Genomic DNA, 26928 nt, shown 5'->3' with positions numbered 1-26928 from the left:
AGCAAATGGCCTTTTGTCCAAACACTTTTTGTCCCAAACAATTTTTTTTTTTTTTTTTTTTTTTTTTTGCCTTCTTCCTTATTGAGTTCCATCAGTACATGATACACACATAATGAATTCCACAGCATCCTCACCAGAATCATGTCTCTCAATTGACCGGGTCTTCGACAAGATTCATTCCTCTGATTACAAGGCTGCACTTGCCAACAGTGCTAAACGGAAACGAGTATTGAGCTTCTATGGTCAAATAACACACATGGTTAGCGCCACCAAAATGGGACATACAACAATGACTAATAATAGCACACCCTGTACTGCCATCGATCTTGACACATTTCCGAGCACACACGCACTGGACGTTATTATATCAGAAAAGCGCTACGCTTCTACTGCATCATCTTCCTCGGGTCAGCTGCTTGAGGTGCTTCAGGACTCTCGTCCCTATTCGCTCCACAAGGATGCCATAAAAATATTCCAAAAAATGTGGAATGGAGAGACTCCTGACCATATCATCTGGCTAAAGCAGTTGCAGGAACAATCAATATCAGAGACAGCTCGAGAGTGTTCACGGATCGAGAATGAACAACAAGCGGAAATAGCAGAAAAAATGACTAAGAGCGGTATAAATATGATTCAGCTCTCGGATGATGAATCAACGACGATCAGCAAGGGTACTACTGCTAGCAACAGTGAGGAAGAAATTGATTCTCCTGAGAACGATGGAAAGGAATCCGTAACTCATCGGTCAGATCCAGGGCATGGATACTACTCCATTGACAGAGCTAATGTATTTCAGTCAAAACATGAGGGAGAAAACCACTCTATCCCAAGAATGCCACAAAAAATCGTTGCTGTTCTACTGAATAACTGCCTTGTCGACACTCAAAATCAGAACAACACTCTTTCAGGAGAATCTTCGACGAGCGCACTCCTTACTCTTGGTTCTGTAATGGAGGTTACAAGAGCTGTTATGCTTTGGGAAGAGATCAGTAAGGAAGAAGGCGCCAAAGTATCATTTCTTGGAATAGCAGGGAAAACGAAGGTTAGAGCAATGCCATTATCCCCTTCTCTCATGAAGAAGAGATCGATTAACAAAGGAGTAATGCAGGGCAGCAAAATATTGAACAAAGCAGATCAATTCACTATTCATCATCAAGTAAGACTTCACCATGAGCCTGAGCGACCTGGGAAGCGAAAGCGAGCACGATCTCCTGTTTTTTTTAGTGATGAGAAAGGTATTGACGTCCCAGAAAGCTCTCTTCCTGTGCAAAGCAGACCTCCGAAGACAAAGCCAGTTATTTCAGAGATGTCCGAAACATTAAAAGTCTCAAAGTTGATGACATTCAAGCAACAGAGGGACCGACCACGAGCCATAAGCCCTTTAGACCTTTTTGTTCGACGGAGAGCTGATTACAGCCCTCAAAGTGACAGCTTTGATGATGGTATTATTTTTCTTTCTGACCTATGGTCATCACTACCATTTTCCAATATGACTACTGATGCCTCCACCTATTCAAATGATGAATCTATCAAGGTACCAAACCTTGACATTACCAGACACATCTGCTGGTTGACTCGGATACACACTATAATAATCCGGGCGATCTGTAACGAGTGCAATAACGATTACAAAGGGATGAGTTGTATTTTTGGATGTCTATCGCGCAAATGGCGCCTCCACACCCATATGGAATGCTCGATCACCGACGGCACTGCGGAAGCTAAGTTGGTGCTTTCTGCCGACCAAGAGGATATCTTGTGGACTCTGTTAGGGCTCAAAAAACGAAGCGATGCAGGGGCAGTCGACAAGGGTTCTAACGAAGCCATGGACAGAGCAGGCAGTGGTAATATTGTGGATCGCAATTTAGGACTAGACACAATGTTCAGCTCCAGAAGTACTAATTTTGGTAAAAGCTGCTTCCATGAAAGCCAACAAGAAACCATAAACAAAGTACTTCAGAGTCTGGCTCGAAGAGGCAAGTTATTATACAAGGCGCCAGCTGCATCATGCTTCAATCGGAATGTAAAATCTAGCGACCATAACGAGGGGATTGAACATGTTACCAAGATTGATCAATACCAGACACCACAAGAACTTGCAGAAGAACAAGTCTGGTTAGACATCTGTACCGCTGTGTGGCGAAGATGCGAACGCTTCATCTTGCATGCTCAAATTGTATCTACAGCACCCTCAACAGACATAACAATATCAGCAAAAGCCTCAACTACCGTCACAAAAAATGTGCCACTCAAAATTTCAATGACTCGGATCAATCACCAGAAGACTATCCAAACGTTAGTGCGGCCACCACTTGTCCTTCGCGCCATTTATGTAAAATGGATTACACCGAGGACAGAGGCTAACGTTCTGTTGGGCCAATTGATTCATTCATCGCAATAAAGCCATGGTATCATCATCCTTGCCCAAGTGACTATATGGACCCTTTTATTATTTAATCTTAATAAATAAGCATATATCAAGTATTACACTACTGGTTGGTCAATAGCATTAGAGAACGTGCTCACCACGATGCTTCTTCTCACTCTTTTGCATAATCTTTAGAAACTCTTCAATGGTAATACGGCCGTCTCCAGAAACATCACCCTCTCTAATAATCTCATCAATATCGGCCTAACAGGGAGAGAGTTGACATTTTGCAAAAGAGAAAACAAAAAAAAATTAGCTTTTAATGTAGCAAAATAAAAGGCTTTACCTTTTCTTTTCTTTTCTTTTCTCTCTCTCTTTCTCTCTTTCTCTCTTTCTCTCTTTCTCTCTTTCTTTCTCTCTTTCTCTCTTTCTTTCTCTCTTTCTCTCTTTCTTTCTTTCTCTTAATATATATCCGGTACACAAGATATTTACCTCTGATAAAGCATTAAGTCCCAAGAGAGATTGAATTCCTGCACGTAGCTCTTGCGCGGAAATATGTCCAGAACCGTCCTTGTTCATAGACTGAAACGCGCGTCGATAAGGCTCCTCAGGATCTTTGCCCTCATCACTATTGTAGCGGTTCATAATATCTGTAAACTCTTTAATATCGATGGGGTGGTTAGGTAAACGGATGGTTGCCTTGAGCTCTTCATCTCCCAATGTCTGTCATCATGGGAATCGAATAAAAGCCAATGTGAAAGTATCCGCATTTTCAAGTGCGACAAGTAAATACAACTGGGTATTAAAAAAACAGCTCTTTCAATAGTACATGTGGCATACTGCTACAAGGATATAAATGAACGAAAACCTCGACGTTTATTGGAAATACATTAATAAAAGCCTGGAATGCAGTTGGTTCAATCCTCCCAGTGTTTTGAGGATCAAAAAGACCAAAGGCTTCCTTGATGTCTTCGGGATGCATACGAGACATGGCGAATGAATAATGAGTGAAAAAGAATGATGCAGCATACAAAGCTGACAACTGGTAGGTTTGTGCGCATGGTCACGAGAATGTGTTGGAACTAAAAGTCATTTTTATTGAATTCTTTAAACGAAGAAAATCCTTTTCTCTGACCCAGCTACTTGTCTATTGACGCTCTTTGGTTTGTTAATACCAATTCCCCTCTAAATATTTTTTTATACGCGAAGGCCAATCTGGTGTTCCATAATAGTGTGAGGATCCACCATTTCTGTCGACATTTCGGGAACTATTATTGTAAAGATAGAACAAAAAAAAAGAACTTAGTTCATCGACAGATACCAATGAGCGACTTCTTTTTTTTTCTTTTTTTTTTTTTGGGCACATCATCTTACCATTCAAGAAGTCTTCAAAGTCAATTGTCTCGTCCTTGCCCATCAAAATATCCAATCCAAGATTTGACCGTTGTGGCAGCATAGATGGCCCACGGGCTTTGATGACTAATTGACGCTCCATGGCCATCTTAATAGGTGCATGCATTCCATACATATTGCGGGCCAAGCTCATCTTGAGGTCTTCTTGTGTATTCTCCCACTACCATAATGCAGTTCAACCATTCATCAAATGTCGTATATTTACAGGCCATTAGTAAGTCACGCAAACATGAGTCGTTTTTTTAACAGCGATGGATCAAGGTCGAAGAGATCATTTGAAAAAAAAAAAAAAAAAAAAAAAGATACATATTTTATCTCTTCGTTGGTCGTACCTCAGCTAGTCGGTTCTCCAAAGGGTGCTTGGCTGTAACTTCACTTGCAATCTGCCTCATACCAAAGCGCATTGTATCGTGAAGACCATATGAGTTGGATGTGTCGAAGACTGAAGCAGATCCCGCAGTAGTGGGTTTGCTTGAAGGTGCGAGGCGAAGAGACTAGTTGGAGATACAATTGAATAGAGTAGGACATAACTTAGATTTCCTAACATCCAAGGTATTTACATCACAAGAAGAATATTATTCCTTTATCCAAGCTCTTATAGTTTGGTTGGATCCTCAACAAGCATCATACCATGATGAGATGTGTTTATGAATGTTTTTAAGAAAAAGAGTGGTTTGAATGTTCCCTGAAATGTTGGAATGAATAACTAAATGCATGCGTAAACCTACAGGTATACGCGTTTTTCCCAGTCACTTTTAACACGCTGACGTTACCCAAATTTTATTTTCTAAATCTAATTCTGTGTGATCCTCTACCCTGTCCTCAAGCAGGTAAAACTTCTATAAAATGTTTGCTCTGAATGTGGGAACCATAAAATAGACGCATCGCACACCAACGCTGAATAGGATAGCTTATCCTTAGGAAGCTGGTGCCTTTTCTTCCATGTCCTCAGCTTTTGTGTCCACGGAGCTGATTACGCTGACGACGCTCGTGCTATCTGACGCATCTATAGGGCTTTGCGAATTGGTCGCTTTTAAAACCTTGGAACCTTTGATCCTCCGCGCAGAAGGCTGGTTGGTAACAGGAATATACTCAAACTTCCTTGAATCCAGCTCCAATGTTACAGGCCCATCGTTGGCAATGTTGACCAGCATCATCGCACCAAACTCTCCATCTGGATAGAACATAAGTCATTAATTGAGGCAAGAAGTAAATAGAAGGACAAAACTAATCACCTTCTCAAAACTTTTCAGCCTCTTTTTCGTTGTTCTTATTGCTGCTATTGTTGATACTCTTATTTAAACCTACCTTTGATTCGCTCTGCTTTGTATGCTTTCCTGAGTCGATCCAAGAAGTCGTGATACATTTGCTTAGACGTCTCTGATTTCATAGACATATGAAAGTCGGGTTTGCTTCCCTTGACAACCTGGCCATAGAGCGTGAACTGTGATACTAGTGGTTCATTGAGAAAACAAGCAAAATCAGAATCGAGAACATTAAACTCATCTGTCCTCTTTATATATATATATATATATATTTTACCACAAAGAATTTCGCCCTCAATATCAACGACGCTCTTCGCCCACATCTTTGGTGCTGCACTCTCGTCCTGCAAACTTGTTGTTGCTCCTGCTAGAGCATTCATGTTGGAATCAAACACTCGTACATTAAGGAGCTTGCGCACCATGAAGTCAATATCTGCGGACGTATCATCGACAGAAAGCCCAACTAAGACACAGATACCCTGCTTGATGCTTGAAATCTGTTGACCATTTACTACAGGTACACATTGGACATTAGTGAAAAATGAAAGTCTTCATCACTGATAAACCATTATAATATCTCGTTATACTGGCCCCCATCCCCACCTTCCACACTTGCTTGAAGGACTCTTTGTAGTACCTGTCAAAAAAAATGTATTCGCAGTATTATTATAAGACCGTGAATTCTTAAAATAGTTGTCAAAGTTTATTGCAAGTCAAAAAAGTAAATACTCACAGCTCTCATTGTGTGTATTGGAAATGAAGGTGCAAGCAATGGAGCAAAGTGTTCAAATGATCAGAACAATCATCTCGCAGCTTTCATCGTGACTGTGGCACCATTATTCTTCTGTAGAAAACCTGATTTCAAGATATAAAGGAATATATGATTTTATACAAAGCTAATATTATATTAAGGTTATAGATATTTGAATGATGATAATCTACCACCCTTCAATACGTCCTCCGCGAGAGTCAGAATGGAAACTGTTGTGGCCACCACTATTGGCACCACTACCAATGTCGCGCTCACTGCCTCCACGGCTCATCTGCCTCCCTTCTAATACAGCATCAAATGTACCTATACTTGCGCCAGCTACAAATCCAGGGAAAGGCGGGGGCGTTGAAGATGCTGAAGGCAAGTTGAAGTCGTCCACAAACCCCGAACCTGATCCAGGTCGACGCAATAAGCCCAGGTTTTCGAAACTGTTATGGTTATTAGTATTGCTTCCGCTACTCGAACCAACTCGGCTATGGTGAGCACTGCCAGACCTATTGCTGGCGCTATTGTTGTTGTTACTCTCTGCTGCACCAACATTGCTGCCACTATGACCGATTGTATTCCTGCCAAAGATCCGAAGGTGAGGAGATGATGATGAAGGCGTGCCCCCATTGCTAGAGCCGCCATGGGGCCCTAAGGAAGGAGACTGTGATTGTGATCGCAAATTCAACATAGCACCTGTTAAAGGAAGCATCGCTCGATCATGAGATCCGCCAACCGCTGTCATGATAGGCTCCTGTCCAAAATTTGAAGTGGGACTTAGCTCGCTCATGATGAACAGCATGTCGTCGTCGTCATTAATACATGTATTTGCTTCATGCTTATAGCTCCGATCACCCCTCAATCCTATCTCTTGGATATCACCCTCTTCATCTTCATCCTCGTCATCATCACCATGACTGTCCCGTTCGCCCCGTTGGCTACTGCCGATATCTGTAGGGTTCACTTCATTCAGAGGCTCATTATCATCTGGCGCGCGCGTACGAAGCCTTGGTAACGTAAAGCCTGTCCCATTCAATCCATTATTTAACCGTAGCAATCGATTAGGCCGACTACTATTGGTTATCTCTCCGCTCATATGTGATGGAATCGGCCTTGGATCAGGCCCAAAAGGTAAATCTAAGATTGGGTAGATGTTAGCAACCAAGCTTTTCCTATCTCGTTCCGCATCTAATGGGGCGGAATAAAGAGAATGCTGATGATGGACATCCTCTGGAAATGATCCAAAAGCGATGCCTTCCGGAGTGGCGACAGTCATCCGATCCATTGCTTCCTCCATATCTAAAATGCTCCTTCGTTGATCCAGACTTCCATGTCGGAAAGCAATACTGCCTACATTGAGACCCTTAAGATAATTGTCTTGCTGAGGCCCACTGGCGCTGCCAACACTACTACTGCTTCCTCCTATCAACCAGGACTGCCTCCTTATTCCGCTACTGTTTGAACCGGCTGTCGACCGAGATTGAAGTGGCTGAGAACTCGATTGGGGATGGACTGGGATTTCAGAATGCAGAGGAGAGGGCGTTGGTGGCTGGTGCGAGAATGACTGTGAATGTCTATTTACATTTGATGATGCCGAAGAACTAAACAGAGCACCACTGGAGCTATTGGGACCCATATCACTCACAGCCGATTGTCTATTGAGATGTCCTGTTGCGATTGCCAAAGGCGTTGAACACCCCGCTTGCTGCTGTTCCTTGGTAATCAATTGGCTTGCAGACATTGAGTCTGACAGATTGGCATTACTCTGCTTAAGTTGCTGAAATCGGTCTAGCGCTGTCCTGTTTCTGAGCGTTGAGAATGAAAGACTATCTCCTGACGTAAAAGATGGCCCAAGGCTGGAGTTCCCAGCTTTTCCAAAGAGCTTCAGTGGCTCTGGCGCTGCTAGCATCTGCACAAAAGCATTTACATCGTCATCGTCCGGAGTAAGTTGGAATGGAGACTAGCAAAAAGTGTGTTTTGAAGCAACATTAGGAACGTAATAAATTGGCTGCTTGTCAAGAAGTTATCTGTAACATTTACTTTTGCTTACAGAAGAGCCTATTATAGAATTGCGGTTCCCTCTTCCACTAGGCAAGCTCTCGCTTGATGCTCGACGACTGGAGGAATCATGACGATGGCCGAAGCTTGATGTTACACGAGGAGCAGAAGTCGAGGAGGCATTGCTCTTGGCTGAAGTAGACAAGAGATTGGCTCCTGCGTTAGGGATGCTAAACGACGCTCCAGAGTTATTTCCCGCCAAGATACTGCCTGATTTTGGGATTGAACTGAGTGATCCTGATCCTTGCTGAGAAGACTGTCCACGATGCATAGAGGAGGAGGATGGAGAGCGATTTAGATGAATAGAAGACGGTTTTGAGGAAAGAGAGGATGGTAATGCTTCAAGGTACGATGGTGAAGGTGAAGATGACAAGGAAGGTGATTTGAACGGCGAGAAAGTAGATGAGAGGTTTCTACGGTTATCAGGTTGACTTGCCTATGGAGGATAACAAAAGCATTGAAGGTTAGAAGCTATGAACAAACGGATACGCTCCAAAAGGTCTTACTACTATTGTACTTTACCCCCATCTTGAAGGGAGGGCTTTCTGCTATAGGATCAACATAATGCTTCGCCACAAGAGCATGTCCTCCGTGCGTTAAAGAAAAAGGTGGAGTACCAGTGGGGTTTTGAGGATCCATGGAAGCTATAAGTCCTCCTGAGGCGCCACTTGAGCCCCGCCGCGACATACGGGTGCCTAGGGACGACACTGACGATTGCGAAGACGAATTCTCACCGGACCGCATTTGTAATGATTGTGCGCTGTTGCGTCGAGGCCGAAAGTTTGGAACAGCGTTATCAGAATAAGTTCCCGAACTGTATAGTTCACTAGTAGGCCTTTGTACCAAAGGTACTGATGACAGTGCTCGGCGCTGTGGATTCTACATATAAACAAGACACCAATATATCAGGGATCCAGTTGAATAAAAGCCAAAACCCATTATTACAGAGCACAAAGCTGATGAGTTTAGGGTTACAACTTACATCCAAGCTTGGCTGCCTCATCAACCTAGGCGGCTCTTGTGAATGAGTGGCAACGGTTGGTGTAAAGTAATTTTCGTCCATGTCTATAAATCTGGAGCTCAAAACAGCTTCAGATTCATCGACATTAAACTCGCAATTACATCGATAAGTGACTTTAAGGGAAAATGCCCTATAGACCATGAATTTGATATCAATAATATAAAATAAATTGGACTTGATCAATAAGCTAACTACTTACTGTCTAATAAACAATAATGTCTTACCCAATAGATGTCTCCACTTGACCAAAACGATATTCTGCCAGCTTAGGCCGCGTCTCTCCTTCGATCAATGGTACCTCTATGATAAAAGAGGCCATGAAATCATGAAAATCCAAAAGGAAATACTGTTACTGCCATGTCGAAATATTACCATTTTTTCATCTCTTCAGCGGAACAAAATTCGAACGACTGTAGCGTCAAAGTCCAATTAAAGTAAGAGTATACGATACACTCTATGCACCGCTCTGTATATCACGTTGCCAACTAGAAGCAAATAATAGAAAAGCATGCGTGGGCAGAAAGCGACATTTCGCAAGTATCCTTACCAATCCCAATTTCGGAATCTCGAAATATACTTTCTTCAGGACTGTGACCTCTGCTAACTCGAAACCCAATTTTCAGTGGGTGGTTCTGCTTCCGAAGACGGCGATATAGTTGATAGGCAGGTAAGAGACGCATGTATGCAAATAATGACCTGAAAAATATAATTGACTTTTTATACACGACAGGTGGCTCTGGGACAGGCTCTGGAGGAGTATTACTAAAAGGGAGAAAAGCTACATCTATTAATAATTTAATCCATCACTGAGGTCCAGGGTCGTCAAGCTATAGTGCAAATACCTGAGTGACAAGGACCAAGATTCGAGTATAATGTTTCGTCGCATTCTAGTTTGGCCTAGCGGAGTAGAAGCTGTCGATGATCCTGCAATATCAACCCTGTTTTTACGGTTGTTTTCGTCCACTAATACTAACATTTGATTTGATGAAAGCTCTGAAGTGTCTAACAGCAGCTCAACCAGCATGGCTGGCGGAGACTCTGTGATAGCAATCGTCCTCCAGAATTTGGCATCTTCCTTGTAAATATCTAGGTCCTCTAGCTCCAAATTGAACTGTTTATTCAGGATATAAAAGCTGTCAACACATGTATCAGTGAGATAGAACATGAACAAAAGCATCCTATACTAGACCTACCCATTTGCTTGTCTTTTTTACTAATGGTGTACCCCGCAAGGATCCTTTCCTAGGTGTGTTGCTACCAGTATAATAATCCGGATGTGTCACACGAGCCAGAACTACAATTTGGATGACTTTTACATAAAAGTACTGGCGAAAAATGGTTCAAAGAGCGCGTGTTAATAGATTGGATTTTGATATCTGATCCAGAGAACAAGCAGTACAAGAGTACCTGAAGGATCTGGTCGGTCTTTTGGTTTCTTGGTGGTGGAGGAGGTTGCTGCATTGGAGCGGGGTGATGGGGTGGTTGCTGACTCGGTTGACGCTGAGACTGTAATAAATTAGACGGTGACGATGATGTGTCGGAAGAGAATGGAACAAGTGAGTTTGGTTTTGAGCTGGACTGATAGTATGAAGAAATGCTTGTGTGTCTATTCATGAGTGGTATGGTTTGGGTCTAAAAGAGGGGCGCAGGCCTAGGAGAATTTCGCTCGCGTTTTCTTTTCAGTCACTTGAAGCTAGATGGTTAATGGAGCGACATCGAAGGGCAAGAATAGAGTCAGGGTATATGGAGATGGAAGGAAAGAGGACAATTCAATATATTAAGAGGTGGTACAACAAAGCCGGTGCATGACATTGTCATTCCTTGTTAAAAAGGGAACAGCACAATGGTGGTTCTAATTGCGTTTCACACTTTAATATCAGAGCCACCTGTCTCGATTGCCGCTTGCGACCACTGCCTGTGCTGTTACTGCTAGGGCCAGTGCTGTTCATCTAAGAATACTATCCTTGGCTGTTCTTGAGCTGCAGGTACAAAGGCCACTGTTGGTGGATGAGATGATGGCGGATGACGTTGGCCATATCGTGCTGACATGGCCGCTGCCTTCCTTGGCCTGGATGGACCCTGGCAATAAGACACATACTCCAACGATGAACGCTTCCCTGAGACCTAGCTACAGCACTTTGATCCGGAAGTCGTCTGTGCCTGCGAGAATTGAAGTGGTGCGGGGAGAGAGCCTACCTTTGTCCAGTCGTCTAAGTTGTCCGCTTTCAGCTCCTTTGTTTGTAGGCTAGAGGCTGGTGGAGGAAGCCGTCCACCTTGATGGACCCACGAAGAATATCGCTGCGTCTGTAGCAATCGACGGGCAAAAAGTCTTGTCCCTGTAGATCTAAGTGGTTTTGGTCTCTTGAAGATGCATTTTTATTGTACTATTCCTGTATGATCGCTGTTTCTTGGGTTGTTCCTTGTCATAACCTTCAACACCCGTAAGAAATTTGGTCCTGGCCCCTTACTTGAAAGCCATATATACATACCGTTTCAAGAAAGTCTCGATTTGGGCATACCTGAAAGTGCTGGACTGACAATACCTTGGCACATCGCTTCCAAATCGGCGCTTTTCAACCAGGTCTCGACGAATGTATCTGTCTTCCATCGATGATATTGGTGTAATCTTCCGACGATTGCCAGCAGCCTTGTTGAGGAGCAAAAAACCCTCGATCGCAGGAACTGTCGAGTCAATCCCGAAGTATAGCTGCAAGGGACTGGCCTTTGTTCTTTCGGATTCGAATCTACGAAAGTATTGATAGTGTTAGCACCGTTCACTGGATACGCAGAAGTGCATATACCAGCGAGCCATGAGCATGGGCATTGTACCTGCGCAGGAGGGTTCTGTGGCCTTTCCTTGGAATAGACTTTCGTTACAGCTACCCTCTCTATCACAATAGCGTTCAAGGAAGTGGGTGCTAGATGAGATATCTCTTTCCTGGTCTTGGAGCAGTCTATGATTGGCTAAACGTCTTTTACTTTACTGATGAAGCTTGAGATCATCAGAGGATTTAGTGTTTGATAGAGATCTGCAATCGTTCACATATTGTGAAACGTCTGTAAAAACATGGCTATAGGGTTTCCCCAGCCGTCAGTATAGGTCATTATCATTCTGATACACATCCTCATGGGACACCTAAAGGCAGAACCTGTCCGAGCACTTCCCTATTTTGTTTTGGATGCCATTCCTTGATAGTTGCTCGAAGTAAATGGCAATGACTCCATCACATGTATGCCGAATTTCAGAAGCAAGGTAGATGACACCCTAGAGGTATTTCCTAATCATAGATACCAGATCGTTCAATGCTCGCTTATCACCGCCCCGGGGCACAGGAACGAGCTGAGTACCTTCATAGGTTGGTCGGCTAGGAATCGTTTCCCTAGTACTCATCTCAAGTTGCAGTGGATTGTGCTGATATTCAAGACAACTGTGAGATGTTCGGGGTACATTATGCACATCTGATCCTTTTATCTCTGGGATTGACATCTTTCTTGCCACATTGTGAGGGATCGACTCTTTTACTTTCAAAAGTGTGGGTTATCTTGGTTACATACTGATAACAATAAAGATGAAAGACGATTATGCATATTATGAATGGAGTAAATCCCTAGAATTAGCCCACAATGAGGAGTAAGCATTGTAGGAGTATCGGCGATCCAGGATGCTTGGTGACCGTATGCACACGCATGCACGCTTTCCCTGATTAGGGATAGTGTAAAGCAATTTCCCTCTGTTGCAATGTGGAGTAACTAAGACCAAAAAAAAAAAAAATGCATCGAAGCCTTCTCTCTTTCTATTGTTATTAAATCACTCTCTTATAAATCTATCTTTTCTTGTTTCCTGTTCCTCCGCCTTTCTTTTCTCTCTTTTCCAGTCATCTGTAGCTCCATACCAAGAACCGTCTACAGCGCTATATATGTCTGGAGCATCTCCTTCCTCCTTGGAGCCTCAGAGCCACCTTGACCTTCCAACAGGGAGCACACGGCCTCGCACTCGGAGCAACAACATTGACCATACCCAGCCCCAGTCTCCGCAGCGCCTACTCCATCCAATACAGACACAGCCACAGCAGCTGCAGTGTGAGCAACAACCAAACAGCAGCCCGGAGCTCCAAGTTGTCTCGCCATCCACGGCTGCACTTGATCAGATCTTGCTAGACCTGTCGCAACAGCATCACACTCATTCAAATCAAGGTTTCTCATCCACAACATCCCTGGGCGACACAACACATGGAACACAATCCTCAAGCGATTCAGCTTCAAGCGATTCAGCTTCAAGCGATTCAGCTTCAAGCGATGCACGTCTATATTCCATGAAACAAGACGCACTTCTGGCTATGGCCAGAAACAGTAGCAGCAATACTAGCACGCCGTCACATACAAGGATCGTCTTTCCTTCGAGCGCCAGAGCAGAATACTTCACTATCCCAAACAGCCCAGGGACCGTCCACTATTCAAGTAGTAGTATCTACGGCAATGGAGGGACCAACTCTACAGGAAGTCAAACCAGTCTAGCTCCTTCTAATGGTAGCCTCAGTACACACATTGGCAGCAGCCCATTGCAGTATCGACCTCACACCCCGCTAAAATCGTCTTTCTCGCCTTCGATCTCCTCGGACCATCCTTCGGACACTGTAATGATATCTCCTTCTGCATCATCAAACGCTCATGGAGAGACAGGAGCATCAATCGCAAAATCTGCTTCAGAAAACTCATTTGAAACAAATACGGGCGCACAAACACCGGCACTTTTCAAGTCCCTTTCAACCAAGAAGACTGGGCGAAACCCATACATGAGCAACGAAAAACAGTTGGGGCCTCTGCCGACAATAAACCGTCAGAGCGGACTAGGACGGCGTAAGTCTCTTTTTATTTAGTTCACAACAAACGGATCCTATCCCTAGGAGGTGCTACTTCAGCTTGCTCGACGCTCGTGGGAATTCGGATGGAAGGTCGAAATAGTGCGACAATGAGCCACGTATGATAATGAATGATATTGATCTACTTAGTCTCAATGGGGGAGAAGGCTTCCGATAATGAAAGAGAGCAGCTTTTTAACATACATGCAATCAACCCTCAGTTCTCATAAAATCCCCATTATTGGATCCAGAGTATCTAGACGACATTAACCATTACACTACTAACATATCGTTGTGGGTCCATTCAAACATAACGAATGCGGACTAATATCGCAAATTATAGCATCATGAACTCACCCTCTAATTGCATCACTGCCGTATTTGTTTTGGACATTCAATAGATGACATGGCGGCTGCCTACGGGATATCAATGAAACATCTTTCGTTGATTGTCTTACTGCTACAGAATAGCGTTTTGGTTCTAATGATGCGTTACTCCCGAGTCTCGGTGGATCCAGATCAACCTATGTACCTTGCCTCAACTGCCGTTTTTATTGCAGAGATTATCAAGCTTTGCACTTGTTTCATAATACTTGTCTTCAAAGCAAAGTCAATCACTCATACCACCTACATTATCCAAAAGGAAATTTTGGAACAACCTCAGGAGATTCTCAAGATGCTGGTACCATCGGGATTGTATGCGCTACAGAACAATCTTCTTTACATTGCCTTGTCTAATCTAGAGGCAGCCACCTTTCAAGTTACCTATCAGATGAAAATCCTTTCCACTGCTATGTTTTCGGTTGCGATGCTCAATAAGCGGCTAACGCGGCAAAAATGGCTTTCGCTTTGCTTGTTAATGGTTGGAGTTACATTGGTACAACTGCAGAACGTGGGCTCTGGGAAAAACTCAGCGATAACCGACACTTCTGGAGACGGTGGAGCTGAATCTGAGTATCTTGACGCTATAGCAAGCGATCACAGGAACAAGACCAGCGGCTCTCTAAGCAGTGCCTTTGGAGAAGATGAGATAATTACCAGTCAGAACCCTATAGTTGGGCTACTGGCCGTATTGACATCTTGTGTTTCTTCTGGTTTTGCAGGTTGCTATTTTGAAAGGATTTTAAAGGGCAGTGAATCCGACATGTGGGTGCGCAACTTGCAACTCGGGATTTCAGGATCGATGTTCAGTTTCCTAGCAATGTTTTATGATCGGGAGAAAATCTATGAGGGTGGTATACTCCAGGGGTACTCTGCTATTACATGGATGGTCATCGTCAATCAAGCATTAGGAGGCTTGCTGGTTGCAATCGTAGTCAAGTATGCGGATAATATTCTGAAGGGCTTCGCAACATCTTTGTCAATTATCGTCTCAGGTATAATCTCCGTTTATTTCTTTGATTTCGAACCATCGATTCAATTTCAGCTTGGAACACTTGTGGTAATCTTAGCAACATTCCTGTATGGACGACCGGATGCACCTGTTCCTGGGTTTATACGCCCTAGGAAAAAGTAAGTAATTGGGAGCTTCACTTATAAATATGCTCCTTAGGCCTCTAGTCCTTTGACTAACCTCGCTATGACCTATCCGACTATTCTTCTGCTGTCTTTAGGAGGCAAAGCATGCCGCCGCCTTTGAGGTATGCGTCATAAAAGGATGCTAACAAGCTGGCCAAATGGGTTTCCATAAGGCAACTCGGAATTTTCGGATTATGCTTGATATGGGTTGGCAAGTCAAGAGATCACGAACCTATTATCTTGAATTGCTAATTGGCGACCTCTTTTTTCATATTACTGCTTTTTATGGGAGCGATGCTCTTTCATTGCTCTGATCTGCAGGACCAGATCGCAGGCTACACACAATGTATAGATAAAGGCTTTCTTTCTTTTTTCTTAGTCCTAGTTTGTCTTCCTCTTCATAATCTTTACTCAATAAACTCAGGAGCCAATCCCAAATATCTCATTTGTTAATCTGCGCCACCAAAATGTATTATTATGTAATAAACCCAAAGAAGCCCGTGGCTCATTATTTTAGCTTTTTTAGTTGATGGCTTTCTACTTCCTTCAGATCTTTTCATTTTCCCAAACCTCATTTTGTTGCCATGCCATCGAACCACAAGTCGCAGCAACCTTCTCAGGCAACACAATCTACTTCAACTTTCCCACATACAGAGAATGTGTCCTTCAATAGTAGCCCTAGCCCAGATCAAGCCAAGAAGGAAGAGCCTCTTTATGGGTGGCTCATAAATCGACATACGCTTGAAGGTATAAATGATATTAAACATTGCATTATGTATGTTTGCGATTACGTTCAGTATATTTTATTCCTCATTAACCTTGTCCGATATCTCTCTCTCTTTCTCTTCATGGGCTTTTAGTATGCTTGTGCATTCATAAAGGCCAAATAGCAATTATTGGACGCCATCCCACATGGTACAAATTATTCTTTTTGAAGGCAACAACACGTTGTATAAACATATATTGAATATGACGTCCGCTATTTCTATCTTCGATAGTGATTTGGTTCTTACTGAGAAAACCGTCTCGGGCTGTCATTGTCAATTTTACACGGTTCGTTAAACTTTATCAACTCAACTGGACCCTGAGAAGCACCGTGACAATAGAGGATGTCTAAACAAATGTTCCTAACACGTATATAGAAATCTGAAGGCCTTGTCCTTTGTGAGGTAGCGAATTATTAGAAATATATTAATCTGCTATTTTCCAAGTATATCTGGCTCTTTGCTGACAGGTTTCAAATGTGCAGGACACAAGCACCAATGGCACCTATTGTAAGTTCGTTTCGATCATGCTTTCTTAGGGAAATTTCATGTATCATGCTACAGCCCTTTAACCAACAACAACATAAACATATTAATGCCTTGCATAAATAAAGGGAACGGGAGGCTTATCGGCAAAGGAGAATCCATTGTACTTTCGCATGGCGACTCAATTAGGGTCCGAGGCAGCCATCGTATGTTTGCGTCCCATTACTGCCGTATCCGTATAGCTGATTCAACATAAATGCTTGTTACTAGACTAATCTCGTACCAATTGAGGTGATAGACTTTGCTTTTCAAGACACGTTGAAAACGATACCAGGGCACGATGATCCTGAGATCGAGGTGAGAGCACAGCCATTAGTTTGCAGCTATTTTCCCCGATATGTAATGGTTAAGGAAATAAATAATGTTTTGCATAAAAATAGACAATAGAGAAATCGTACCAGCTTCTTCCCCGCACACTAGGGAAGTAAGTATATTATTATTATTATTATTTTTCACATTCAAGGTCTTGGATAATATTGACATGGAGTACAGTACATAACTTGTAATAATCAAAACCCCATCGTCCTCTATGATAGAGGAACGTTTGCTAAAGTGTATGTGGCAGTTCATCGTAAAACAAAAGTTCAGTTAGCTGTCAAAATCATGGATAGGATTCGATATGGCACCCCTGAGCATTCTGGAGGAACAGATATTGAGAAGGAAGTCGTCATTTTACAGAGTGCTAATCACGTAGGTTGTGGTGCTGGAATGTAGAGATTTGAGTTTTAAGATGACTACTACTCCTACTAACAACAGATTAGCCTAATATTACCCCTGTGGTAGATGTTCGTAAAACAACTCGCTACATTTATATTTTTATGCAAATGTAAGTGATGCTTAAGCTTCGTAAATCATTGGCACTATTCTATTACTAATGCTAGTAGTTTCATTCAGGTTAACTGGTGGTGATTTGTTCGAGTATGTCATGCACAAAGGCACGCTCCCTGAGCTTGAAGCAAAATTTGTTATTTATCAGATTCTTCAAGCGTTACAAGTAAGTATTCATCTTGTATTTTTAAATATTATCGTCTTTAGCTCCTCCTTGCTAACTTCACATAATGAATAGCATCTGCACAAAATGAATATTTCTCATCGCGGTAAAGACTTTTTTTTCAATATTGTAAGATACAGATTAATTTTCATGCGATAGACCAAAGTTAACATGCTTTTAATGTGAGATAGATCTCAAACCTGAAAATCTGCTTTTGACATCTGCAACAAAGTACTCAAGGGTGCTACTGTCTGACTTCGGAATGGCTCGCGAGCTGGATAACGAAGGCCTGATGAGTACCATGTGTGGGACCTTTGCTTACATGTACGTGGATGATGGCATATAGGCAAATACCATAAGACAAAGTGTTTGCATGTATAATCCCTAACATGATATATTTACCGTATTTTCAAAAGGGCGCCCGAGGTATTCGATGCCAAATACACAAAAGGGCTAGGCTATGGTCATTCTGCCGATTGCTGGAGCCTAGGGATAACACTGTATGTCATTATCTCAGGAACTCACCCATTTACAGCTAACTATGCACTCGATGACGAAAAGACGATGTGTTACAAGATGAAGCACAGGTACAGATGCATTCACATTCAAATAATACTCCTTTACTAGAGGATCTTATCTGTTCTACTGTTTTTTTTGATAGTAATCTTCTGTTCCCAGCACGCCACTGGAAAGATATAGGCCCTGAGGCAAAAACGCTGATAACTCATCTGCTTGATGTTGATCCTCAGAAACGCTGGAGCGTTGATGACGCTCTTCAATCTGAGTGGATTCAAAATGATCTAGCCTGGCTTCAACAAGAGTACCGCGGTAACGTGCTGCCTCACTGGCATAAGTCATTGCAACATTTAAGCATTGTACAGCAGGATGAGGCTTCATCGCGCACTAAGAAGCGTCTACGAACAGAACAAACGTTAGCTGTTAGCAGTTAAGTTCTATTATTTCGTTTTGTTTATTTTGTTATATTTGAGTAAAACATTTATTTTGTAGTTGGAGAGTTCTGACAGCGGCTTTCTGTGTACGGCATTTAGCTCGAACAAGTCCCAGGCAGCCTACTGATCCAACCGTGGCAGCAGTATCCAACATATCATTTGTGACAGGCTCGATGGAGCACGTACCAGACATATCATAGTATGAGACTAGTCATGTGATTTAATGCCCACAGAGACCGTTTGTGAAAGCGGGGAAGAGCCTTTTATGGTAACCGACGTTGCATTATTGATCGTTGCGATTGCAAAATATTGCATGCGTTACATGATGTACACGATGACAAGAAATGAACTTCTTGCAAAATATTCACATAATGTAATTCGAGAATAAATCATCAAACTATGACAACAAATAACCGCTACGAGCAAATGATTATAGTTAAAGATTGGAATAGAAGTTTTAAAACAGTAGACATCAAAGGAATTACTGAGTGCCTCTTACCGAAACATCCTCTGTTTGAATAAGAAGCAGATACAGAGCGTCAATCGTGAGGAATGCACGACTTGATGTTCACATCAGGGTGTGTTTGCAACATCATTTGAAGGGATTATCACATCGAATCTCCGCTTTTGAAACCACAAAAACTTTATAAAAGCCGCCTCTCCTTGGCTCTGGTTATTCTTCCATTTTCCCTGTCCCACCCACTTCTCTTTTTTATTCACTCTCCTTTCACAAACTCGCTCAATAACCTCTAATTCTTCACTATTATGGCTTCATTGCGCGCCGCTTTCCGTCTTCCTGGCCTTACCAAGGTACATAAACATTCATGGTGCTCATGCACTAAACATTTCGGTATCGAAGTGTGTTCTCAAATTGAAAAACTGTTGTTATCGCCGATCATTGTCTATACTTTGTTCGTCTTGAGAGTGATGAACCTGTTCTCATTTATCTGTCTCAATCATTCTACTTACACTATGCCATTCCATCGCAATGAAGGCTATGTTTGGAACTGTAACGATACAATTGACCTCTTTCACTAACTCTTTTTCTCTTTTAGGTTGCTACCCGTCACAATACCCTTGCTGCCTCTGCCATCAAAGCTTACTCTACTAAGTCCCAGGTGCGTTAGTGAAGTACATCAATTTCGACATAGATCTGAACGGGAGAAGCAGGAGATAACGACATTATAGATGACGACATGGGGGCGTGTATAGATAATAATAATTTTAAGAATCGCGGCATATGGGAGCATATTCAAAATATAGTGGGTGATATGGTTAGGAGATCAGGAAACAGAAGGGAGAGACTATACGAGATATAAAAGGATCCTAGGCAATACATACTCATCATGTCTGTCCTATGCGCCAATGGGATACTTTCATATTTATTTCTATGGTCATTAGGGCTTGAAGGATCGCCTTCGTGAGTTGATCCCTGAGAAGCGCGAGGAGGTTAAACAAGTTAAGGCCGAGCTTGGTAACAAAGTTTTGGGTGAGACCACTGTTGACATGGCCTATGGAGGCATGCGCGGGATTAAGGGCCTCATCTGGGAGGGTTCCGTTCTTGATGCTGAGGAAGGTATCCGCTTCCGCGGCAAGACTATTCCAGAGTGCCAACGCGATCTCCCATCTGCTGAAGGTGGTAGTGAACCTCTTCCCGAGTCTCTCTTCTGGCTGTTGGTCACTGGTGAGGTCCCTACTACTGAACAGGTTCGCGACCTTTCTGCCGAGTGGGCTGCTCGTGCCAGTCTTCCTACCTTTGTTGAAGATTTGCTCGACCGATGCCCCAACACTCTGCACCCCATGTCTCAGTTCTCCTTGGCCGTCACAGCCCTCCAGCACGAGTCTCAGTTTGCTAAGGCCTACCAACAGGGCGTCAATAAACAGGAGTATTGGGACAGCACTTTTGAGGATTCGATGGACCTCATTGCCAAGCTCCCTAACATTGCTGGCCGCATCTACCAAAACGTCTTCAGAAACGGTGCCAAAGTCGCTCAGATTGATCTCAATAAGGACTATGCTGCCAATCTGGCCAACCTTCTTGGATATGGTGAAAATAAGGAATTTGTTGAGTTGATGCGCCTCTATCTTACTATCCACTCTGATCATGAGGGAGGCAATGTCTCAGCTCATACTACCCACTTGGTCGGCTCCGCTCTCTCGGATCCTTACCTCTCCTTTGCTGCAGGCCTGAACGGACTAGCAGGTCCACTCCACGGCCTCGCCAACCAGGAAGTCCTCCGTTGGATCACTAAGATGCGCGAAGAACTTGGAGGCAAGGATGTCTCAGATGAGACCATCAAGGAGTATATCTGGAAGACCCTCAAGAGCGGCCAAGTTGTTCCTGGTTACGGCCATGCTGTCCTTCGTAAGACAGACCCTCGCTACACCTGTCAGCGTGAGTTCGCTTTGAAGCATATCCCCAGCGATCCCCTCTTCAAGCTCGTCTCTCAAATCTATACTGTCGCACCAAGCATTCTTCTTGAACATGGCAAGACCAAGAACCCTTGGCCCAATGTGGATGCCCACTCGGGTGTCCTTTTGTCTGCCTATGGCTTGACTGAACAAGATTTCTATACTGTTCTCTTTGGTGTTTCTCGTGGCCTCGGAGTACTGTCTCAGTTGATCTGGGACCGCGCTTTGGGCATGCCTCTGGAGCGCCCCAAGTCATACTCGACGGCTGCTATCAAGGCCATGTTTGCCAAGTAAAAAAAATAAAAATAAAAACAAAAATAAAAATAAAAATAAAAATAAAAATAAAAATAAAAAAAATTATAAAAAATAAAAATAATAAAAAATAAAATAAACAAAATAAAATAAAATAAAGTCTTACTTAGTCCCTTTACTTTTAGTGTCTATTGATTGGCCTTTATCATATACAAAAAAAAACATTAAAAGCTACATTTGTAGACTGCCTTTTTGTAATGGCTTGGGACTTGAAATTCGAAATGTACTCAAATTGACGGTCTATTTTAATTTAGACCCCACAATGAATGAATGGCCTTCATAATGCATAGAGCACAAGATTCAAGTCACAGAGCTATAAATTAAACCATCTCCCGTGGCCCTAGATTGGCTCTTTAGTCTTAGTATTTAACCTAGGACTGTAATGATATTAATCATACATATCAATGGTTGATGATCCGGCATCATTGCTAGGAGGATATCATTGCAGTTCTACAATCCATTCTGTGGATTTGTGGAGCCTGTTAATGATTCCGCTACATGGCAGGAAGCCTCAGATAACTGACATTGAGCCTTTATTCTTTTCTTAAATTACGTTTACCATAACTTGGCTGTGAGTGAGTAGATAATGCAACCAATCTGTGCCAATGCATCATGTGGGCATGTGTGGGAAGAAAGACATAAAATGATATCACCCTATCGCTCAAATTTCCCACATCTTTGTGCTATTCACCTCTTTCAAGAACACAGCAGACACTGACTGACCAACATGAGCTCAACACTTCACAAGTGCACCAATGCCACCTTCACTCCCACCAGGACTACCATTCACTTTTCCATCACAGATAAAGTCGGTGCCCTTGATGAATGCCTTGCTGCTATCAAGGCTATGAATATTTCGCTTACTCGGATTGAATCGTAAAAGAAATATCTTTTTTTTAAAGTTTTTGATACTGCTTCCTTTTAAAGAGGCGTATAACCGTCTCTCTTTCACGCTGTTCCATTTTAGGCGTCCAAGCAGGACATCCGAATGGGACTACGACTTCTTTGTTGATTTTGACGCTACAGGCGCTGAGCAAGTAGCTGAAGTATCAAAGTCGCTCGAAAACCTTGCTAAACAAGTCCATACCGTGGGCACAGGAGGTGGTACTGTCGCCGGGAGCTCTGGTGAGGATCATATCTGCCTTCGATGTTCGATTTCTTTTTTTTTCCTCATTTACATCTTATTAATAACATCTGCCACATAATTGTATTTGATTGAAAAATAACAACAGAACTATCTGAATCGACACCATGGTTCCCTCGCAAGATGGTTGACTTAGATACCTTCGCAGACAAGGTTCTCGAAATGGGAGAAGAACTAGAAGCCGACCATCCTGGTGCAAAGGATGCAGCCTATCGTGCTCGCCGTTCAGAAATTACAAAAATCGCAAAGATTTATAGGACGTACGTTCTCTTTCTCAGCCTATGAGGCTGCTTTTTTTCATCTTTGGTATCATTTTAACACGTTCTACAACTAACTATCAGTTTAATATGAAAGATAGTGGCCAACCTATCCCACACGTCGAGTATACACAGATTGAGATCGATACCTGGTCCACTGTCTTCAACAAGTTAATCACCATGTTCCCAACTCATGCCTGCCGTGAACACCAATACGTGTTTCCTTTGCTAATCCAGAATTGTGGCTATGGGCCTTCCAATATTCCTCAGCTCGACGCAGTCTCCAAGTTTCTAAAGGATTGCACTGGTTTTACGCTGCGGCCAGTGATGGGCTTGCTGACCAGTCGCGATTTCTTAAACGGGCTTGCGTTCAGAGCCTTCCATTCCACTCAATACATTCGTCATTACTCCAAACCTCTCTATACTCCAGAACCCGATGTCTGCCATGAGTTGCTAGGACATGTGCCCCTGTTTGCCAACCCAGACTTTGCAGATTTCTCACAAGAAATAGGATTAGCATCCTTAGGCGCAAGTGACTCTGACATTGAGCAACTAGCCACCATTTACTGGTTCACAGTCGAATTTGGTATTTGTCGTCAGGGAGATCAGCTTCGAGCCTATGGTGCTGGTCTGCTTTCTTCATATGGAGAGCTAGAATATTGTTTGAGTGGTAAACCCGAGATTCGGCCATTTGAGCCTGCCAAGGTTGCAAAGCAAAAGTATCCAATTACAGAGTACCAGCCAGTATATTTTGTTGCGGAGTCGTTCAAAGATGCACAAATGAAGGTTCGGGAATTTGCAAGCTCGCTGAAGCGGCCTTTCTCGGTACGATACAATGCCTATACTGAAAGTATCGAGATCCTGGACTCGAAGGACAGGGTTTTGCGATATGCTCAATCGATCAAATCTGATATGCTGACTCTTGTGGATGCTCTTGAGAAGCTAGCTTAATTATCTTCTCTGCCTCTCTTTTTACGATACTTCACAAAAATAAACATATATTTTCTATAATTTAATCTATTCACTGTATGATTATTATTTTAACTAATACGGCCACTACAAAACAAGATGAAAGACAATGTGGCTGCCCTGGCTGATAGAAAACGCCAATTTAGAAATAATCAACATGATTCGCAATTATTTTTTTTATTCCTTGAACAACATTAAGCAAGTTCATCAGCGCAAAGCCCCTTCTGACATGTCTCTGCCAAGACGAAGTGGTAGCTCTGTCGCTCACTTTGCGGCTGATTTTATGGACCTTGGGTTGGTGTATCACTGTAGGCCAAAAGGAAATAACCTCTAGTAATTCCTTTGTCCAGCTGGCCAAGCAAGCCCTCTTTGAAATCTGTAGGATCATGCTCCCTACAGACATGGTAAAGGCTCTGTGTGATGGCAATGCAGACGCCAATCAATTTAATGAAGAGATCCCAGTGTTTTGTACTGCATGGGAGGTCGATCCTGGAGACAACCGATCTTACTGGGAGCCTCAAGGCTCTTTTGGGAATTGATGCAAACCACTTTGATATAGTCAAGGAGCCTTCGGTGAAAGTGAGCGGAAATACTCTGCTGTGGTGTCTCAAGAATTATCAAATATTTGACTACATATACAACCGCACATTTATCCAAGTGTCGATCTTGAAGTTCGTGGACCATGACGACGACAAGTATGGGAAAATCTCTAAAGCTTCTGGGCCCATTAACCCTTGCAAGGCTGAGGATGTGCTGAGTAATGATGAAGCTTCATATGGCTCAGGTAAAAGGGAAAGAGAAGGAAGAAGGCAGTATCAAAGAATCCAATGGAAGAAAGAAATCAAATCGTAATATATCCGGATTTCGGTGTATGGAGGGAAACATAACACTAAGGCTAATGATCTCCAGTCTTTTGAAGTGACCGAGGGTGGAGCGATATTCCCCAACTTTGGGCTCGTCTACAGAAGAGGTCAAAGAATATCCATATATTTTGCATATAAATAAGACGGAGCTATAAAAGAAACACATTTGAGAGCTGTTTGTAAGGTACAATAAGTGACATGGTGGATCATATCCACACGAAATTGTCAATGAACATGACATTTAAAGTGTCGGATAGTAATCATTGACCATTAAATCTTGCCCAAATAGCTAGGATTTTACTCGATTCTATTGCATAGTATTCTCAGCGAACTCGGTTTTAATAGGCGCGTTCTAAAAGAGACCGAAAGCATGCTGATTTTATTTATTTAATTGCCTCAGGTGTATAATAGAGTGGCAATACACATCAACGTCTCTACAGACGTATATAATATCTAGCTGCGTATTTTTGTCTCCAAGACATGAATACGTTATAAATATGTAGGTATACCTTCACAATCAGCTGTCGTAAGAATAAGAAATTATTTATTTTTACGGGGGCGCCGGTGCATAAAAGGCGTGTACGAGCCGTGCAATTGGCTTTTGTCTTTGTAGAAATACTTTTCTCTTTTTAATAACAAGGTCCCTCAGGTAGGGCCATGGGATTTATTTCTTCATTTTATGAACAAAATGCTCCAGATTCGTAAAAGGATGATGGTATTTGCACGGGGACGTTTTTTTATGAACACGTTGATATCCTTAGTGCTATAGGTAAAGTCACTCATCTCAAACACAATTAGACTCGCTCCGTTTGGAGCCGCTAGCAGGCGCTGAGGCGCAAATTATTCAAGTGAGTTTTACGCTTTTTGATGAATTCTAATACTTGTAGTTAGGTGATGAGTGCGACAAGGAGTAGTATGTGATCAATCTAGACAACCATTTCAAATTTAGTTTTGCAAAACCTGATAAAAAACAATGGAGCGCAATATAGACATACTTAAAGCGCTGTTGAAATCAGTCGTAATAAATATGCGCCAGTATCATGGCGAGAAAAAAGGAAAGTCGGCTAAATTGCGAAAAAATATAATTACCGGATATTTTAAACTCATTTTCTCAAGAAGCACTGCATAAAGTATTGAAAATGAGGTCCATATCGTAGCAATAGCCTAGGCAAGCGATCATTACTTTGATTAAGTTCTGCTTCTCAAGGTTCTGGCGTAATAACTTATACAGCCATCAAAAATGGCATGATTTTGGTTTTTCTATGCTTATAATAATTTATACAGGTATTGCTCCATGGATCCTAAATAAATTCTTCCAAGAATTATTTTAAATCGAAGATAACAGATTCCACCTGTCGCTCACTCTAACAGGAGCCATTCATGCATGCTTAAAGTCAACTTTGTCACAATTTTTGGTGTAGTCTCAATTAACACTGAACGGACTGTTTTATCTAACGTCCTCTTCTGTACATTGAGTATAGCAGCATGTAGTAAGCACTTGGTGCTCAAAGGAAGAGCAACGGTTTACAACGCGTCGTCTATTGATATCCTTACTGAGGATAATCCTGTGTTGGATGTCAACAAGTTCAACAGGAGCTCCTGTGCTTCTCATCAATACAGGATTGTCCCAGTAAACGAGATATGAGAGTTTTTACAGATAAAACAAGAAATAGAGGCCAAATAACGCTAGGCAGGTTGCCAAGCAAATCATGGCGATGCACCTTGACATGCCAATTAGATTAAGGATGAAGTTATTTGTACGCCCGCCGTGCACACCTTGTTTACACGGGGGTCTTTCTTTTATTTGCACAGGGTCTTTATTTCATCTACAAGCGGCAGCGTGATCCTACTGACTACATGATTCTAGCTTTTTATTTTATAAGGAAATAAGCGAAGGTGAGTCTAGAGTAGGAAGGAGTCTGGAATTATTACTGTTGGAAGTTGCAGCGCCGCGGGAGCCACGATACTCATCACACTCTGTTGCATATTTCACAGTATGCAATATTATGATGGCCTAGTTAGAAAAGAATTAGGAAAATACTAATGCGCTAAAAAGATTAGCAGTAGAAATTAGTGGCAATAACGCGCCATACATAGACGCGATAAATCTTTGATATGAAGTCTTTAGAACGAACCTATGTCACCTTATAGATAGATACGTAGTTACCTGATACAGGTCCTCTACCAGAAAATGAATAAATACCCCATGGGTGTTGTGTGTGAACCCATATCTTATCCTCACTTACTTTTCTACTGCTTACTATCTATCTACAGTCACCCGAGAGAAAGTTTGGTCAAAGTAGGTTATTTTTACTATTTTTTATTTTGAATCTCTGACAAACAGCTCATATGCGACATACAAAAATACTTCACCAACCAAGATGGAACTTTACACTTTTGTTAATGAGGCCAATGTGGGTAATCACTGAGGCCTTTGAGTAGTACATGCTGACGGAAAACT

General features: G+C 42.5%; 12 protein-coding genes across 12 annotated transcripts; 7 read left to right on the top strand and 5 right to left on the bottom strand.

Annotated features, from left to right (window-relative positions):
• Positions 1–97: 97 nt before the first annotated feature.
• Positions 98–2401, top strand: BCR41DRAFT_421195 (hypothetical protein; the record flags this gene model as incomplete). The annotated part of the gene is made up of 1 exon (XM_022029993.1): positions 98–2401. The coding sequence occupies exon 1, from the start codon at positions 113–115 to the stop codon at positions 2399–2401; it is 2289 nt and encodes a 762-aa protein (XP_021882640.1). The 5' UTR covers positions 98–112.
• A 20-nt stretch (positions 2402–2421) lies between these two features.
• Positions 2422–3416, bottom strand: BCR41DRAFT_351254 (hypothetical protein). Its single transcript, XM_022023771.1, has 3 exons — positions 3258–3416; positions 2861–3091; positions 2422–2632 (listed from the first exon to the last, which is right to left on the bottom strand). The coding sequence occupies exons 1-3, from the start codon at positions 3357–3359 to the stop codon at positions 2510–2512; spliced, it is 456 nt and encodes a 151-aa protein (XP_021882639.1). The 5' UTR covers positions 3360–3416; the 3' UTR covers positions 2422–2509.
• A 13-nt stretch (positions 3417–3429) lies between these two features.
• BCR41DRAFT_35521 (hypothetical protein) lies at positions 3430–4511 on the bottom strand. Its single transcript, XM_022024468.1, has 5 exons — positions 4412–4511; positions 4114–4275; positions 3882–3941; positions 3743–3827; positions 3430–3636 (listed from the first exon to the last, which is right to left on the bottom strand). The coding sequence occupies exons 1-5, from the start codon at positions 4412–4414 to the stop codon at positions 3566–3568; spliced, it is 381 nt and encodes a 126-aa protein (XP_021882638.1). The 5' UTR covers positions 4415–4511; the 3' UTR covers positions 3430–3565.
• A 31-nt stretch (positions 4512–4542) lies between these two features.
• Positions 4543–5833, bottom strand: BCR41DRAFT_351251 (D-Tyr tRNAtyr deacylase-like domain-containing protein). Its single transcript, XM_022023770.1, has 5 exons — positions 5780–5833; positions 5650–5683; positions 5324–5557; positions 5090–5233; positions 4543–4955 (listed from the first exon to the last, which is right to left on the bottom strand). Exons 1-5 carry the CDS (start codon positions 5786–5788, stop codon positions 4699–4701), a joined length of 678 nt encoding a protein of 225 aa, XP_021882637.1. The 5' UTR covers positions 5789–5833; the 3' UTR covers positions 4543–4698.
• A 53-nt stretch (positions 5834–5886) lies between these two features.
• BCR41DRAFT_35464 (hypothetical protein) lies at positions 5887–7830 on the bottom strand. Its single transcript, XM_022024346.1, has one exon. The coding sequence runs from the start codon at positions 7710–7712 to the stop codon at positions 5985–5987; it is 1728 nt and encodes a 575-aa protein (XP_021882636.1). The 5' UTR covers positions 7713–7830; the 3' UTR covers positions 5887–5984.
• Positions 7831–8190: 360 nt separating this feature from the next.
• BCR41DRAFT_351249 (autophagy-related protein 13-domain-containing protein) lies at positions 8191–10643 on the bottom strand. Its single transcript, XM_022023769.1, has 7 exons — positions 10290–10643; positions 10076–10207; positions 9725–9993; positions 9430–9644; positions 9107–9182; positions 8844–9012; positions 8191–8740 (listed from the first exon to the last, which is right to left on the bottom strand). Exons 1-7 carry the CDS (start codon positions 10494–10496, stop codon positions 8333–8335), a joined length of 1476 nt encoding a protein of 491 aa, XP_021882635.1. The 5' UTR covers positions 10497–10643; the 3' UTR covers positions 8191–8332.
• A 2044-nt stretch (positions 10644–12687) lies between these two features.
• On the top strand, positions 12688–14141 carry BCR41DRAFT_351248 (hypothetical protein). Its single transcript, XM_022023768.1, has one exon. The coding sequence runs from the start codon at positions 12800–12802 to the stop codon at positions 13757–13759; it is 960 nt and encodes a 319-aa protein (XP_021882634.1). The 5' UTR covers positions 12688–12799; the 3' UTR covers positions 13760–14141.
• BCR41DRAFT_35402 (nucleotide-sugar transporter-domain-containing protein) lies at positions 13954–15551 on the top strand. The gene is made up of 2 exons (XM_022024246.1): positions 13954–15253; positions 15355–15551. Exons 1-2 carry the CDS (start codon positions 14148–14150, stop codon positions 15392–15394), a joined length of 1146 nt encoding a protein of 381 aa, XP_021882633.1. The 5' UTR covers positions 13954–14147; the 3' UTR covers positions 15395–15551.
• Positions 15552–17172: 1621 nt separating this feature from the next.
• Positions 17173–18510, top strand: BCR41DRAFT_385652 (kinase-like domain-containing protein; the record flags this gene model as incomplete). The annotated part of the gene is made up of 5 exons (XM_022027696.1): positions 17173–17259; positions 17331–17395; positions 17546–17563; positions 17977–18147; positions 18222–18510. The coding sequence occupies 5 exons, from the start codon at positions 17173–17175 to the stop codon at positions 18508–18510; spliced, it is 630 nt and encodes a 209-aa protein (XP_021882632.1).
• Positions 18511–18880: 370 nt separating this feature from the next.
• BCR41DRAFT_380653 (citrate synthase-like protein) lies at positions 18881–21216 on the top strand (the record flags this gene model as incomplete). The annotated part of the gene is made up of 3 exons (XM_022027271.1): positions 18881–19320; positions 19566–19628; positions 19912–21216. The coding sequence occupies exons 1-3, from the start codon at positions 19276–19278 to the stop codon at positions 21214–21216; spliced, it is 1413 nt and encodes a 470-aa protein (XP_021882631.1). The 5' UTR covers positions 18881–19275.
• A 745-nt stretch (positions 21217–21961) lies between these two features.
• On the top strand, positions 21962–23586 carry BCR41DRAFT_303763 (Biopterin-dependent aromatic amino acid hydroxylase-domain-containing protein; the record flags this gene model as incomplete). Its single annotated transcript, XM_022020731.1, has 4 exons — positions 21962–22110; positions 22202–22338; positions 22467–22638; positions 22737–23586. The coding sequence occupies 4 exons, from the start codon at positions 21962–21964 to the stop codon at positions 23584–23586; spliced, it is 1308 nt and encodes a 435-aa protein (XP_021882630.1).
• A 175-nt stretch (positions 23587–23761) lies between these two features.
• BCR41DRAFT_369757 (hypothetical protein) lies at positions 23762–25381 on the top strand (the record flags this gene model as incomplete). The annotated part of the gene is made up of 4 exons (XM_022026484.1): positions 23762–23898; positions 24087–24388; positions 24971–24993; positions 25355–25381. 4 exons carry the CDS (start codon positions 23762–23764, stop codon positions 25379–25381), a joined length of 489 nt encoding a protein of 162 aa, XP_021882629.1.
• Between the last annotated feature and the right edge of the window lie 1547 nt (positions 25382–26928).

This window comes from Lobosporangium transversale (assembly GCF_002105155.1).
Source record: "Lobosporangium transversale strain NRRL 3116 chromosome Unknown BCR41scaffold_13, whole genome shotgun sequence".
Classification (NCBI taxonomy): domain Eukaryota; kingdom Fungi; phylum Mortierellomycota; class Mortierellomycetes; order Mortierellales; family Mortierellaceae; genus Lobosporangium; species Lobosporangium transversale.
Note: the sequence above shows the minus strand (reverse complement) of the source record. Positions and strands in the feature narration are given on the sequence as shown.

Bases quoted from the DNA above. Each gene is read 5' to 3' on its own strand.
- BCR41DRAFT_351248 (XM_022023768.1), top strand. From the start codon at position 12,800: ATGTCTGGAGCATCTCCTTCCTCCTTGGAGCCTCAGAGCCACCTTGAC.
- BCR41DRAFT_351251 (XM_022023770.1), bottom strand. The intron at 5,558-5,649 runs GTGGGGATGGGG...GTGTACCTGTAG, and splicing joins CCTTCAAGCAAGTGTGGAAG to TAAATGGTCAACAGATTTCA. The intron at 4,956-5,089 runs GTAGGTTTAAAT...TGTTCTATCCAG, and splicing joins CAAAGCAGAGCGAATCAAAG to ATGGAGAGTTTGGTGCGATG.
- BCR41DRAFT_35402 (XM_022024246.1), top strand. From the start codon at position 14,148: ATGGCGGCTGCCTACGGGATATCAATGAAACATCTTTCGTTGATTGTC. The intron at 15,254-15,354 runs GTAAGTAATTGG...TGCTGTCTTTAG, and splicing joins TTTATACGCCCTAGGAAAAA to GAGGCAAAGCATGCCGCCGC.
- BCR41DRAFT_35521 (XM_022024468.1), bottom strand. The intron at 3,942-4,113 runs GTACGACCAACG...GCATTATGGTAG, and splicing joins TGGAGAACCGACTAGCTGAG to TGGGAGAATACACAAGAAGA. The intron at 3,637-3,742 runs GTAAGATGATGT...TTACAATAATAG, and splicing joins CTTTGAAGACTTCTTGAATG to TTCCCGAAATGTCGACAGAA.
- BCR41DRAFT_35464 (XM_022024346.1), bottom strand. From the start codon at position 7,712: ATGCTAGCAGCGCCAGAGCCACTGAAGCTCTTTGGAAAAGCTGGGAAC.
- BCR41DRAFT_351254 (XM_022023771.1), bottom strand. From the start codon at position 3,359: ATGTCTCGTATGCATCCCGAAGACATCAAGGAAGCCTTTGGTCTTTTT. The intron at 3,092-3,257 runs GTATTTCCAATA...CCATGATGACAG, and splicing joins CATTCCAGGCTTTTATTAAT to ACATTGGGAGATGAAGAGCT. The intron at 2,633-2,860 runs GTAAATATCTTG...TCTCCCTGTTAG, and splicing joins GACTTAATGCTTTATCAGAG to GCCGATATTGATGAGATTAT.
- BCR41DRAFT_351249 (XM_022023769.1), bottom strand. From the start codon at position 10,496: ATGAATAGACACACAAGCATTTCTTCATACTATCAGTCCAGCTCAAAA. The intron at 9,645-9,724 runs GTATTTGCACTA...TCTCCCTTTTAG, and splicing joins TCTTGGTCCTTGTCACTCAG to TAATACTCCTCCAGAGCCTG. The intron at 9,183-9,429 runs GTAAGGATACTT...CTTTTATCATAG, and splicing joins AGATTCCGAAATTGGGATTG to AGGTACCATTGATCGAAGGA.